This window comes from Sitophilus oryzae, unplaced genomic scaffold (assembly GCF_002938485.1).
Source record: "Sitophilus oryzae breed Bouriz unplaced genomic scaffold, Soryzae_2.0 scaffold_1576_pilon_pilon, whole genome shotgun sequence".
NCBI classification, from domain to species: Eukaryota; Metazoa; Arthropoda; class Insecta; order Coleoptera; family Curculionidae; genus Sitophilus; species Sitophilus oryzae.
This window is the reverse complement of record NW_022146254.1, coordinates 17,565,738-17,581,825: the sequence shown is the minus strand read 5'-3', so window position 1 is coordinate 17,581,825 and position 16,088 is coordinate 17,565,738. Positions and strand designations below refer to the sequence as shown.

General features: G+C 34.4%; 2 protein-coding genes across 2 annotated transcripts in view; one reads left to right on the top strand and one right to left on the bottom strand.

Moving 5' to 3' along the window:
* LOC115879316 (glutamate receptor ionotropic, kainate 2) overlaps positions 1 to 16,088 on the top strand; it is a 344,372-nt gene that overhangs the window by 315,314 nt on the left and 12,970 nt on the right. The gene's annotated exons all lie outside the window — the stretch shown is intronic.
* On the bottom strand, positions 7,054 to 13,523 carry LOC115879318 (cytochrome b-c1 complex subunit Rieske, mitochondrial-like). The gene is made up of 4 exons (XM_030896087.1): positions 13,184 to 13,523; positions 10,625 to 10,778; positions 7,573 to 7,675; positions 7,054 to 7,308 (listed from the first exon to the last, which is right to left on the bottom strand). Exons 1-4 carry the CDS (start codon positions 13,447 to 13,449, stop codon positions 7,148 to 7,150), a joined length of 684 nt encoding a protein of 227 aa, XP_030751947.1. The 5' UTR covers positions 13,450 to 13,523; the 3' UTR covers positions 7,054 to 7,147.

Genomic DNA, 16,088 nt, shown 5'->3' with positions numbered 1-16,088 from the left:
GCTGCTCTTTTACTTTTTCCTGTAGTTGCCGGATTGAGAATATGGAATCGACGGTACCGCGGTTGGTGCGAAAACCCGTTTGCAATTCTGGGAGGATTTTTTCTATATGTGGGTGCAGGCGGTTTGACATAATTTTTGCAAGAATTTTTCCTCCGATAGCCAGTAGTGAAATTCCTCGGTAGTTTCCGCAGTCTGATGCACTTCCTTTGTTTTTAAATATATTTGCTATATTCGCGTTGCAAAAGTCCTGAGGTACCTCTCCGCTTTCCCATATGACATCAAAGAGAGCCTTAAGATGACCAATAAGTTCTTTACTTGCACACTTATAGATTTCCGCCGGAATCGCGTCACAGCCAGCTGATTTCTTGTTTTTAAGCTATTTTATGGAGTCCTTTACTTCCTGTTCTGTTATTGGAATGTTGATGATACATCGAGGAATGTTGATAATACATCGAGGCTGTTATATTGAGGTAATATGTTGAGTGCTTCCATATTGGGGTTGTTTTCTTGGTTAAGGATATGGCTGTAATGCCCTTTCCAGCGGTTTCTGATTTGCTCTTCCTCTTTTAGAATTTCGCCATTTTGTGCCATGACTGGGCATCTTGCCTTCTTAGTTGGACCGTATACTTCTTTTACAGCCTCGAAGAATTTACGATAGTCGTGATGCGTGGCATACTCCTAAATCTGACTAGCTTTTTGCGACCACCAGTTATCCTTTAGTTGGCGCAGGTTTCTTCGGAGCGTGTTGTTGGCTGCCCTAAAGTTGTCTGCTAGTCTTGTATTGTGTGGATTTGCAGTGACGACTTGATGTGCTCTATGCTTTTGTTCCAACAAAGCCTGTATATGCGGTTGATTTTCGTTAAACCAGTCTGGTTGTTTCTTTTTGTTGGATTTTCCCAGTACTGCTTCGCTGGTTTTGTGAATCGCATCTCTTAGTTGTGTCCAGCCATATTTAGCATCCACGATTGAGATTGAAGTTATCGGTGGAAGTGATTCTTGGGTATCGTTGTTCTCTAGACCCCGTACGTTCAATCTGGTCACGTAGCTTTACTTTTTACAGTGTGGATGTTTGGGTTTTAACTGGATTTTGAGATTAAAAGTCGGTGGTCAGTGCCACATTCGGCATCTACTCTGGCTTTTGTGAGACTGACATCTTTTAGGTGCGTCCTTCGAACGATTACGCGGTCCAATTGGTGCCAATGGCCTGATCTCGGATGTTTCCAGGTACCTTTAAATTTGTCCTTCAGCATGAACCACGTATTGGTGATGCAAAGATTATACTCTGTGCATGTTATTAATAAGCGTTCACCATTGCTCTTTACGTTTCCTATTCCATGTTTTCCCAATACGTGAGGCCATATTTCCTGTTGTTTGCCGACACGGGCATTAAAGTCACCTAGCAAAATGATTCGTTCGTGCTTTGGAATTTGTTGGAGTATATTTTGCAGAGCATGGTAAAATTTATCCTTATCCTCAATTTAGCGTCTAGGGTAGGAGCGTAGGCACTTATGATGGTGACGTAAGTTTTGTCTCATATGGGGTACCTTAGGGTCATAAGACGTTCGGAGACACCAATAGGTACCTCTGTTAATTTGATGGCGATTTCGTTTTTGATTGCAATGCCTACGCCATGAATTCTCCTGTGTGTTGCCGGGTGACCCTTCCAAAAGAAGGCGAAATGCTCCTCAATGAGACTACCTTCATCCGCAAAGCGGGTTTCGCTAAGAGCAGCAACATCTATATTTAGTCGGTGGAGTTCCTGTGAGACCAGTGCTGTTCTTCTCTCTGGTTGATTGGAGTGTGTCCTGTCCAATAGAGTGCGGACGTTCCACGCCGCAAACGTGAAACATTGACGATGTTTAGTTCTCCGATGATACGCTCGAGTAGGCACCCCCTCCCGGAGATCCGATTGAGGGGGTATTTTACCTCCGGACGATGATTTTGTCCTACTCGAATGTTCCATCTTTGATGAGCGAAAGCTGCGTAAAAAGGTTAAACTGTGACGGTTACGCTGCCGCATAGTTTGGCTGCAACTGTAGCACGGGATGGCTATGGCACAATGAGGACTGCGACGGTAGTTCCCTTGTGCTACGTTCTCGGCCGACTAGGAGTAGTTTACTACTCCTCTTCCCCAGAAAGATAGTAGGTCTGAGGGTTGTGTAATGATATACCGCCTATACTCGGTCGTCAGAGCCTCGTTTGTTTAAACAGGGTGCACCACGTGAAGGTGAGGTTGACTTTTGGGTAAGCTAGGCTATATGTATCGCTTCAATACCCCTTGCTACCACTATATTAAACTGATATGAAAAATCAAAAACAGTGCTTTTCGAAAACAGTTACGGATGGTAAATTAAATTGGCTATTCCTCTAAGATTACACAAGAATATTATTTTTAATCATTGTCAAACATTATTAGTTACACTATAATAGAAATATATATTTCCAAAACTTAAAATCGTAAAACTGCAGGGCAACAGTGACTAACTGTTCTGGCAGTCCACCTTTTATAGGTTGTATTCCACGGTGTTACTATTTAAAAAATCCTCGAAGTATTTCTTATTTTTGATTGGATTTATGTGAAACCATGTTATTATCGTATACAAAAGTATCTTTCACAGTTTTCTTTTAAAACTATAAGAGAACATTGCTTTTTAAAAATATCCGTGGACCATACTTTTATTGACATCGGGTCAATCAATAATTTTCCCAATATGCTCGATATATTGATGATGTTGCCAGTATTACTCATCAAGCAATACTACTGTTAATTATAATAACTATTTTATTTTGTAGATTTTCTTACAATGGCGAAATACCCATAGAACTTTTTGGACATTTTGTATAGTTTTTTTCTTAATTCTTTTTGTTTTAACTCTTTTTATTTCTATACCCCCTTCAGACGTTAATCAACAATCTACTATTTCAATTTTAACGAAGTGACATTTTACATAAAATAACTATTTTACATAAAAAATGTAATCGATGTGGATGGATATGATACTACAAAATATTATTAAAATGATATTAATAACTAAACGAAATTGTAAGCCCATTTGATTAAATTGCTTTATCGCTGAAAGATATATCAGAATCGTAAACAAATATTTGACTTAACTATAGATAATGAAACCCTTTGTTGGCAAATTAACAACAGGACAATAGAAGGGGAATTCGAATACATCCTGGGCGTTTGAAGGAAGGATTCTATATTTAATAATCTGGTATAATACAGTAATAAGGTAAAGTTACCTAACATTATACAATGGGACTCCGATAGGATAGTAGACCGATGTAATAAGGTTAGAGCGCCGTTTTATCACTTTAACTGAAACTGCAACTTTACTCTTAACAACACTTCATTTCACTTACCCACGTGTATTTAGCACAAAATACATTCGCTATATAAACGTGAAACAACAAACAAAAATCGCATTAGAAATTACACTCGCTTTTCCTAGAATTATTGTTACATGTAAACGGACTGACCCAGTCAGACTTTCAAAAGTTAATTTCGGAAAAACTTCCAAACGCCGCGGCCGCTTGTTTGCATATGAAAAATTTATTCCGCCGCACCTATACAGCCATTCCCTTGCTAACTTCCTAAAAAGTTACCCGTTCTTGGAAACTCGTCCATCCGACCCACTTTTACAACTTCCACTGGATAAAGTCTTTGTTTGCCTAGCGATCTAATTTTCGGAACAACCGCTCAGTTTAATGCCAGTTAAACGAAACGTCGGCCATTATCGAATTTTACGGCAATATTTGTTTAGATGGCGGCCGTTTTATGACAAGCGAATTCATTAGTTCCCCAAATCGGAGCATCTGGATGTGCCATCTGGTGGCAGAATAAATAAGGAAATGGAAAGGAGGTTTTAATTGCCTTACTTTGGAAACAGTTATCTTAATCTCATTTCAACGAGAAAAAAAAGAAAAACTGTAAGGAAACTTTGAGAAACTTTGAGCGAGGAAAATGAAATGAATTTTATGAAATTAACACTGATTAAAAAACATTAATCATATCCTGTTTGTGTCATTTCAGGTTGAAAACTAATACTAACTTACCTATTTTTTCGTAGTTTTAGTTTTATGTTTCAAACTCTGAATAAAAAGGCTGTAGTATAACAACCCAAGTTCGTTCAACAAATTTGAAGAGGTAATATTTTGGTCAACTGTATAATAAACAATTTAAATGGACTAAAGGAACCTACGTTGTGTTAAAAAAAATGATTGTGATTACCTCGGATGCGCCCGACAGAAGCAATATTTTGGGAAATTTGAGAAGAGGTTATGTAAATGAAACGCTAAATTTCTAAATAGCCCTACTTATTTAAATTAAAACCTTGATCACTATTCCAAAGAATCCAACTATGCTGTTCTTAACTTTCATAAAAGAGAAATAATAATAATAAAAACACTGTTTTTACCCCAAGGTTTGTAGTTTCATACATCCAAAACATGCCACATTTATTACATTTAAAACGGATGTGTTAGTTTAACGGGTCCCTACCTGTAGGTACTAATGCCCTGGTTGCGAAACTAGAAGCTAAAGTTATGCTAAAATTGAAGGTTGAGTGCAAATATATTTAGATTAAAAGTTATTCTATAAGTTATTCTATTTATTGCTTTTGTTTGCTCTTTTGTGAACTAAGATATTCGCCCATTCACGGTCGAAAAGTGTTAGTACATTCAACAAGGGTTTCATTGTCATTCTGAACCACAAACATCGGCAGGAATGGTAAAAATGATTGTATTTAGATTACTTTTAAACTCCATTAAATACATACACATGTTGTCCGAGTAAAAAGACACTGACAACCTTTTTTTTTCAATTTTAGCGAAGTGGCATTTTACATAAAATAAAAAAGTTATTTTTTATTTCTCTAAATTCCTGTTTCCAGTGGCAAAATACCCAAACATTCGTCTATGTATGTAATAATACTTTATTTAAAAAAGTTAACCTATGTGGATAAATATTATTAAAATGAAATTAATAACTATAGAGAAATTAAAATAACTTCAGATGCACGTCACAATGAAAAAAACAGTAAACTCCATAAATATAATGACGCTTGGTGTCATTGTGACGTGCAACTAAAGTTATTTTAATTTCTCTATAAATGACATTATAAGTCCATTTGATTCAATTGCTTGATATCTAAAAGATATGTCTGAATCATAAACAAATATTTGACTTAACTATAGATAATGAAACCCTTTGTTGGCAAATTAACAACAGGACAATAGAACAGGAATTCGAATACATCCTGGGCCTTTGAAGGAAGGGTTCTATGTTTAATAATGTGGTATAATACAGTAATTAGGTAAAGTCTATCTATTAGAGAGGGGATGATTTTGGCAGACGACATGGCGGGACTTAAAACGAGTCTATACAGGGTGAACACTACACGGTAGATCTCGACAAATGAAACATATTTTCTCTTTAACATTTTTAAAATAAATTGATAATAACCGAGTTATTTAACTTTGAAAATTTTAAAAAATAATAGCAACATTTTGAGAGCCGCCGCCAGTAATCGACCATAGCCGCATCACAACCAAACCATACCAAGCAATTACCTGAATCTCAGCTTGTTCGACGCCACATATCGACTAGAAAGATTTAACAACGACTTGGAAAATTCAGATTAAAATAAAAAACTTACCTAACATTATAAAACGAGACTTCGATAGGGCATAGCAGATCGATGTAATTAGGTTAGAGCGTCGTTTTATCACTTTACCTGAAACCACAACTCTACTCTGAATAACACTTCGTTTCACTTCAATTCTTAACAGCACTTCAAAATACCCACGTGTATTTGGCACAAAATACATTCATATGCCATCTGAATTATTTGGGATTATTTTTGACATCTCTCACACTCTTGTTTTTGTGAATAACCAACAAAATAATTGATATTCTATTTGAATATAAGTATTTTTGAGGCTTACCTTACATTTGTCTATTTTTTTTAGTTTTGTCAGAGGCTTACGGTTTAGTGTAAAAACTCAAATCAATTGGACAACCTAAATCATCTCCTGTTCATCAACTAAACAGATCAGCTGGTCTGTTTAAATGTAGGATAAACGCATAGATAAATGAAACAAGTTTAGATTGGAAAGTGCCCATAAGGACAATGTAAACACTATTTGGCGCTATTCTTGCAAAACTTTTGAAAATTTCGGAGCGGTTCGGCTTTTTCCGGAATTATATCGCCAAATATTGTTTATTCAAATTTATTATTATTTTCGTTTAATTTTATAAATAAAATACAGTGTGTTGCATACAAGAAACTTTATTTTATATAAGGACGCATGTATGAAATACCTATGAAACATTGGAAACCGACGTTATGCCACGATCCACGATGGTTTTTGCAGTTCACACTTCACAGCACAGCTTTTTAAGTTTTTAATGCCACTTTATCACAATTATCACCGGTTTGGAGTAAATAAAACTTGAATTAAACTCACAAGATAGCAATAATTACTTTGAAAATGGACGCTATATAAACACTTTTCGGAATTTCTTTAATGAGAGCGGTTTAGATTTTGAAAGATTATTACGATTTTTGAAGATTCTGATTTTGACAAGAGAAAATTATTTCTGTTTCTGTTTGCCGTTGTTCTTAGCGACCGCTATAGCAGCGCCAGATCGCGTATAACGGTCGCGACCCAAAATAATTTCGCGACCTAAAATTTTTACGGGCTTTCCAATCTAAACTTGTTGCATTTATCTATGGTTAAACGTTGGCTATATTTATATATCTAATAGAGGGCGCTCATTTTCATATTTGTCATTTTTTCCAGTTTATAATACATGAGAAATATAAAAACTACACAATAAATAACATAATATTTAATCGGTTGTACCAATTTTGAAATTAAAAATAAATTATTTCGAGATAAACTCCAATGAAGGAATAAGATACTCGTTTCCCTCATTTGAGGTTATTTACTTAAAATGAACTCACATTGTGCCAATGTATGTAGGTTTGTTAATACATTATATCTTTATTAAGCTTTGAAAATAAGTACTATCAAAATTCGCAATATTTTAATAGCTTAAGTTTTATTAAGTATTGAAAATAAGTAATAGATAATGTCGGAATTCGGAATGGTTGCATTTTTTAAGTAGTGAATTTATTTAACCAACAGTCAGAGTATCTCCTACGATGGTGTACTCTGGTACCTCCAAGTTTGTTGGTGCTGGACCCTTGCGAGCTCTACCGGAAATATCAAAATGGGAACCATGGCATGGGCAGTAATAACCACCAAAGTCTCCTTGATGCGATATGGGTACACAACCTATAAATAGATATTCGTTTAATACATCTTCGACATGGATCAGAATATCGATCAGAATTCGTTCAAAAACAGGTTAATCCTCGTTAAAGTTAACATTTATAATTACTATAGTATCTCCAACAAGCCAGAGAAGATGTTGACAGATGGTATCAAAAAAATGACAAAATATACAATTTGCTCGTGAACTAAAGTGACAGATACAACTTTTACCGTCAGAGATTTTATCGTTGTATAGAATAATGGTATTAAAACTATAAATTTTACCTAAATGTGTACAAACACCTATAACGACCAACCACTTAGGATCTTTAACTCTTGCAGCATCTTCCTGAGGGTCTCTAAGGATTGATAATGGAATACTCCTCACCTGTTATATTTGAAAATGAAATTGAATATTTAACATTGATCAGATAAATGCAATTTTATTAATTTGCCTTGATCCAAGTCTAATAGCATCCTTTAAAAAATTTAATATCAATAACTTGCGAAAGGTTAAAATAAGTACTGTAACGTTTTTAGTTCGTTACATGTCTTTTTTATATATGATATATATGATGTCTGGCGTATCGTCATCGGATTCCGTATCGTTCAGGCCTGATAATTTATTTGGCACGCTTGGCGTAATTTTTACGTTCCCTAGTCGCCAACCCTGTTATCGATTGACACAACCCTGTTATCGCTCTGAGGAGGCGCTGTCAACATCGCTTCTGTCAACTCTCTCCTTTGAATAAGAAGACTAAGGAAGGAGCATATCAAAAATCTTAGGTACACCGCGATGGGCCTCAAATATGGCCGACTTAAATTCCGGTTTATCAGTGTCGTTCTAATTTTATTTAAAAAATGTCAAACTATGATGTTGGGTAGACGTGGGGTAGACTCAATAATTTGTTGTTTTATTTTACGTTGTGAATAAATGTTGGTAGTTATTAAAATTGTTATAAAAATATATAATACTAATAAAAATAGATAAGTTATAATAAGTATTTATTAACACAAACATCCGATACGCTACTGAAGCAGGTAAGTCAAATTAACGTATCTAAATTCTTTGACATCTAATCTTTGACAAGTAATAAATAAAAGCTAAAATGCAAGAAAAATATATAATTTAGTTAATTTAAGTGAATTTCATAAATGATCGGTTTACTACACGTATGTATATTATATAGTCACTTACTAGCGAAAAGTTGTTCCATTATTTCACTCAATTTTTGCCGAGATCTACCGCACGCTACACAACCAACTATTTTAGAGTCTTTTTCGATAAATCGCGATAGTGTCACTGTTAATTTAAGTTCTGCCACAATTTCCATCTAGATTTACTACCTTTATACAACTATCAGTAGTAGAATAAATAATAAATAACATAAAATAAGCTCCATAAAGACTGACAAATCCACAAAATTTCAAATCAAATTCAAATGTGTCAAATGAATCGTCAAACAGAACTGTCAAGAATCCCCACCCTAGAGAGCTTTTATGGTGCCTTTTCCGCCCACCATGCATGAATACATGGATAGAATTATGCTCCTTCCTTAGTCTTCTTATTCAAAGACTCTCTCCGTGCTTAACCTCACTTTGTTTTGCCGCTCTGTTGTATCCCGGCTTTTAGAAATGGTGATTATTTAAATCTTGCTGTATAATTTGAATCAGCTGCTATTTCGAACCAACAGGTAAAGATGAGATATTATCCTTTTAGATTCGATATTATTACTGCATATTTTTAGGGTAGTTTTGGATGTCCCAACTTAACTTGTATTTGTATTTTGCTGGCACGTTGGTGTCCCTTTTCTTTTGTCCTCCAGAATGTTACATGGAAGAAAGGACAGTTTCTTTGTTTATTATTGAGCCCTCGGAAGTAATTCGAGGTAGGTTTATTTTGTTTATTAGACCTTGTTTGGTTTTTTAAACAAGAGTTTCGTATTTTTAGGGTCTTATGGACGGACTATTTACAAGGAACAGGCATTATCCAAGGTCCTAGTAGTATCCAAGGTACGGGTAGTGTTCCCCTGTACCGTTTTCTTATGGACGGACTGTGTCCAAGGTTATGGTCCAAGGTTATGGTCCAGGTTACGGACATTATCCAAGGTCCTAGCAGTGTTCCAAGGTACGGGTAATGTATGTATTGCCACAGTATGGATACAGCGTAAGCCCCATGCTGCTTCGCTCCCATTTCTAAGCCTAGTCAGTAGCTACGGCTGTATTGATTCATGGTGTCCTCATTCTGGCCCCTTTTGTTGTTTTGGCCAACAGGATCGCCGACAGACAGTACAGAGATATGAGCCCACCTCAAGCTGCTACTCTTTGAAACAGGATTGCCTCAAGAACAGCTAAGTGTAGATTTAGGTTCTGGTTTTCAGTCGATTTTCAGTCTTAATAACGTACATTTTAAGGGTTAAAGGTTAAACCAGATATATATAATATCGTACAGACTATATTTAGTGGTTAGATTATTAAGAACATTTATGTCGATTTAGTAGTTACAATATGATTTAGATTTTAGGTTTCATTACATTACGCCTTGTAATAGTATTACTTTTTTATAGATATTATTATTGCACTAACATCATATAAAATATATCAAATTAATTAAAGTAATGCTACATTTCATATATTCTCTTAAACTTTACATGTCTTGCATTTTATCATAGTTGTTTTCATAGATATTTAGTACAATTCTTAACACCACTTTCGTTGACATATAACCACTATAATAATTATTAAAATTGTACAATGCTATTTACCATCACAGTCCATCATGAATAAATATAGTCATTAGTTTAAGTAATATACAACTGTGTTTTCTTTCTCTGTACATGCCTGGCGCCCAATATCTATATTTTTTTTTTATTGTTATTGATTAGTTTTCTCTCTAGTGAAATACCTTATCCATGACTGCTCTCCGATGAAAAGCTGCCGTTCGCAGTGGTAATGTTTATAAAAAAAACGCTACAGTACTCATTGCTTCCTCATCAAAAAATATGAAAGAAAGTTCCTATAAACATGGGCATGGAAATGCATAGGTTTAGAGTTACACTGGCCAGAAGACACGAAAAACATTAGACGATCAAGTCTATTTTTCCAAGGCAGGGGCTTTTAAAAATTATTAGTGTTTTTAGCTTGAAATTTAATAATTATACTCTAGATTGAAATTTAAAATACGATTATTTTTAAGCGAAAATGTCAAAAGTTGACATAATATGATATGTCATTCTATTCAGAGTGTCATTTACTATCGAATTTCTACGTTATTTCTCTATACTCTCTTTCGCAACTAGACTTTTGATATTAACAAAAATTTAACAAAGAAACTTGCCTGCTTTATGGACTCTTCCGTACGATGCCAGACGAAGAGGGGCTTCCCGCGCCATTTGTACGTCATATGTTTATCCTCTGCGATTTGACTGAGATCTATTTCGATTCTGGCTAGGGCCAAAACCTCAGCCGATGGAGCCATGAATTCCACATATCTAAAACAAAAAAATATTTAACCGAAAACTCGTTGATATCTCGGGATTTTTGAAACTAGATATTGGACAATAATTTAGACACGTTGTCGAAATGTTTATTTTTTTATGTAACGCTAAGTGTATAAAAAAATTGATCAAGTGCGAGTCGGACTCGCGCACGAAGGATTCCGTACCATTCATTATCTATACAACATTAGACACTATATTATTATAAACTTTTTTTCCGATTTAGCTGAAATTTCGAATGCGCGTATAAGTAATTTAAAAAAAAAATGAAGAAACACGTTACTAAAAATTGTATTAATCTATAATAAATATGTCTTCTTCATCTTCTTCCTCCTTTAGAAGGCGTATCGCCTGTTTAGTTTCGGTTTCCTCCTCGTCTAAGTAACTCTTGCGAGGTTGACTGCCAACTGCCTTGCCAACGTTTAGGTGGTCGTCCAGTAGGTCTTCTGCCATGGGGTACGTTGTTGCGAATTAGGCCCCTAGCAAATTGCCATGGCGACACCAGCCATCTAGATTGCCATTTTATTGAAAAATCGGTTTTTATTCAAAATCTGAGCCAGATAGATATAGGAAACCCTAATATAGTTTTAAAGAGCATTTAAATCTGCTTCGACCTATCTTAAAAAATACATAGTGTTGCATTTGAAATAACGAAGTTTTTATGTAAAATAAATATTTAAAATAGACCAGCAATTTTTGATACCCCTGTATACATGTAAGAAAGCAAAAAAAAATTTAGTAAAGTTTATTTCTCTGGCTTCAAACTCAGCACAAGAATTAACTCTGAAAAGTAATGTACAGGGTGGTGACAAACTTTTTCATTATAGCATGCTTACATATCTTTAAATATCTCAAATCCCAAAGTATTTAAACATATTATACCCTTATAATAAATGCGTTATTTTATGCCCAAGTATCCAAAAAAGAAATAAAATATCGGGTGTTCCATAAGAAAAAATATAACTTTGGTATGGATCTTAGTTCTGACACACCCTGTACATTTGAAAATCATTTTAAATTATGCACATTGCCTCCATGGTACAAAGAATACAAGGTATGATATTGCGCAGGTTGGTCGCTACGTCACAGGTGATAACAGGCGCTATTGGTCAGCACGCTCCGCGCGCCAGTTCAAATCGTCAAGATATTGTTATAAACCTGTTTTTTTGTTTATATAGCGTCATTGAATTATCGCTAAGCAAGTTACTGTGGAGCAGTGCGTAAGGAGTCGGGCTAGGAAGCGATAGACCGGAGTTCGAATCTCGGCTGGGACATAACTTTTTATTTATTTTTTTAAATACTGTTGTATTCTATAGTTTATTTTTGTAGTATAAAAAAAAGAACTATTTATTCTGTTATTTTTTAATCTCCGTTATTAATATAAATTGATTGTTAGTACAATACCTCATTTAATATAAAATAATATTCTACTTTTTGAAATGTATCGGTCCCTAATTGTACCTAAAAGTAATATATTTTTAGTGATACACCATATTGTAAACTATTTAATACTTCAGTCACTTAAAAAGTTAATTTGCATTGAATAATTGCCTACCATTAAAGGAAATTTGAGCTATATAATCCTTGATGGGCATATTCTGGGTATGCAAATACTTCCTTTAAATTTTGGGTGTCGTTCAACCGATTTATTTTCAAAACCAGAAACATCTACATATAAAAAGAAGCACAGGTCACTAATTATAATAAACTTTACTCTTGGTATTACCTCCACTAATTATAAAAAAAATTTCACCCTTAGAATTACTTCTATCACAATTACAATACGTTCATCTGCATTGGCATTTTCTACTTTTCGATGGGAAACAATAAACTTCCCAACATTTTTTAAGTGATGTAACAATTCCTCTTGTGGTTACTTTTCCATAGATATCCTAAACTCTGTCCTCATGTGAATTCAGAGACAATGAAAATGAAAATTATTTACCATAAACATCGCAAACTAAAAACCTAATAAACAATTTTATACCGAATATAGAAATAAATTTAGTTTTCTTACCTATCGTCCAAATCCATGTTAATAGATAATTATTATTTTTAAATATATTTTTGGCACTGCTGGTTTTAGTAATTATTAAATTAAACGAACTAAAAAGTCTTAAAAATAAACAATTCTTAACCATAACCCCAAAAAATGCAGATCTCCTGTCAACTTTCTTTATTTTTTATTTATTCATTATTTTCCTAGTGACGTCACAGGTGGTATGCGCGAACTGAACGAAATTGGCGCCGCTACCGATCATACCTTGTATTCTTTGTACCATGCATTGCCTCTCTACATATACCCATAAAATATTTTGTTTGTACATCTTTCCGTTTTCATATAATTAACCGACGCGAATGAGGTGCACCCACCTGTATATCCACTCCCCAACACTTACCTTATGATTTCAGCTTTGGTACCGTACATTAACCCCGTCCAAAGCATCCCGGTCAGCATATAAGTCATCAATCTTCTTCCATCGATAGACTCAGCGGAGTCAGATTTTGGATCGGCGACACTGTGCCGCATGTGCTTCGTGAAATCAGGCACTTTTATGTCGGTGTGCCCCAGTCGAAATATCATGTCATTCCGCGATAAAATACTGGAGAGAATTCGATATTGCAAACTGCGAAACGGTCGGAATAAAGTTAGTTTGCTCGACATTTTCGAAACTTTTTAACTTGTTTTTAACGTCTGGGCGTTCAGTTTGACATCGGCGTGACGGAACGTCATGTCAGCGTTAGTGACGCTGACGTTTAATGGATATATCTTTTATTTTTGAATTTTATTTACTTTGTACAAATAAGAAATGTATTATTGTTATAGTAAAATAGTAAAATAATAGTTTCTAAATGTATCAACAGTAATTTTTAAAAGTTTGTTTCTAAAAGATATTGATCTTGATTTATCTTATTACAAGCTTTTATATTAACAAAGTCAAAACTTGCGAGATGAATTAGAACTACTTCCTGATTTTCAATTGGGATGAAATTTCGTATACTTGCGTATCTTCGGTGACAATGTGATATTATGGTACTATGAAGAATATAAAGTGGTGCCATAATATGGTACCACATTATAATACCACTTCCTGAAGTTTATATTTTACATATACTTGCGTAACTTTAGGGACAATCCAATGTTATGATCTCGGTTATGGTAAAATGGTAAATTGGTACCATAATTGAATGGCACCATACAATGTTCAAATCAATCATTTCCTTAAGCTCGATTGGGCTGAATTTTGATATAGAGGAAAGTCGCCTAATATGGGGTAATTTTTTGAAAACACTATATATAAAAGACGTAATAACTTTTGGATATTATTTCTGAATTTTACGTTTTTTTGGACACATTTTAAGCATTTAGTAAGAAGAAACAGGTTAAAAGGAAATAGAGAAAAGAAATATGCATTAACAAAAGATTCCCTACCCCATATTAGGGGAATAGGGTATCCTAATATGGGGTACACTAGGTTCGTAATATGGGGTACCATTTTCAATATTAAATTTCAAAAAAACTTGAATTATTTTGGGTTGTTTTGGATTAAAACGATTTATTTATAAAACCGACATATAAAAACTACACCTCCTAACAAAAAGGTATTTTTTCTTATAATGAGTCACAAAAAACTTACTTATCTAGGAGTAACATAAAATACATCTGTTAAAAAAACTACATCTAACAAAAATATATGAACAGCTAAAATTGCGGAAATCATTTCTTCCTTATTCCACGCTTTCCGTGTTTTAGGCATCTGAAAGAAAATATTTTGGTATTACACAAAATAGGAAATAATCTCCTAATATGGGATACCCCAAATTAGGAATTGGCAGGTATCCCATATTAGGAATAAACTAGAATTTTGGGAGGGGCGGCTTTTTGCAAAAAGTGTGTTTGTATTTTAGAAAACCTAAGTATTTTCATAAACTAGGCTAAATTTTGTAAAGGATAATATTATCAAAACTTTAAAAACTAACCTTTAAGTCTCCTTAAACACCTAAAATACAGCACGACCAAAAAACTTTGCTTACTACACAAAACTGTTATAACCTCAAACGTCAAAACAGAGCACAAATTTGGGCCAAAAAAAGAATGGTCACCTCCTGGCATGTCGGCGGTTAGAACCAAACCAAACCAAAAACAATGCATACAATAGATTTTGCACTCAGTACTTCCGCAAAAACGACCTACCCCATATTAGGCACTATCCCCATATTAGGTGACTTTCCTCTACCTGAAGCGTATCTTCGGAGACAATGCAATATTATGATTCCATGAGGCAAATAAAAAATGGTACCATATTATAGCACTTCCTGTCGTTTGAGTGGGCTCCAGTTTGCGATGGTGAATGTTGAATGTAGAATGTTTATTAGGGGAGTTAATCACCGCGATCTTACAGATCTATTGTGTGTTCCCCTTTCTTGAGTTATAACGAGTTATAACTCATCATACAGTCTTAGGGCTTTAACAAAAGCCAGTGTCTGAGATGGCTCCACAGAGGCCAGCTCTCCGTCCTCGACATCTAGTGTTTCCCCATTTTTCCCACAGAATCTGCATTCGCCCTTGTTTCTCAGCTTCAGCCTACTGAGGTGTTCGTTGAGGAGACAGTGTCCTGTTAGAAACCCCGTGACAATTCGAAGACTGTTTTTACTTAAATCAAGGAAAATCTTTAATTTTTCTCGGTCCTAAGTACTGAGGAACTTTTTCGAGTGTCTTAGTGCACGGCCACACAGAAAGCGTTTTTTGCGTTTTTAGTGTGAAGCGTCTTTTGCGTCTAAAACAAAATAACAGGATTATAAATAGGAGTGGCCCCACCAAAAGCGTCTAGCGTTCGGCGTGTCTCGCAAAAAACGCAAATGAAAACAAATCAATTTGTTTTCTGTAGCGTTTTTAGCGTTTTCTATTAGACCCTGTCATAGGCGGACGTAATATTTAATAATACAATAAAAAATAAATTAAATAGTATGCATTTTTTTCGAGTATTATCTAAAAATATTTTTTGTAGAGAACATATACTGTTTAGGAAGATTCTATTAAATTCAAAAATTTGAAGGAAATGTTTGAAAAAGTGTAGTTTGAAATGTTGAAAAAGTAATAAAGTATAGATATATTTTTTACGCGTAAAAAATTGTTTTTTATGTATAAAATGTTTTTTTACGCGTAACAAATATTTTTTTACGGGTAACAAATAGTTTTATACGTGTAAAAAATAGGTTTCTTGGTGCAAAAAATAGATTTTTATGTAAAAAAATTTTTTTTTTTGTAAAAATATTTTTTTACAGGTAGTGAGTAGTATTTTA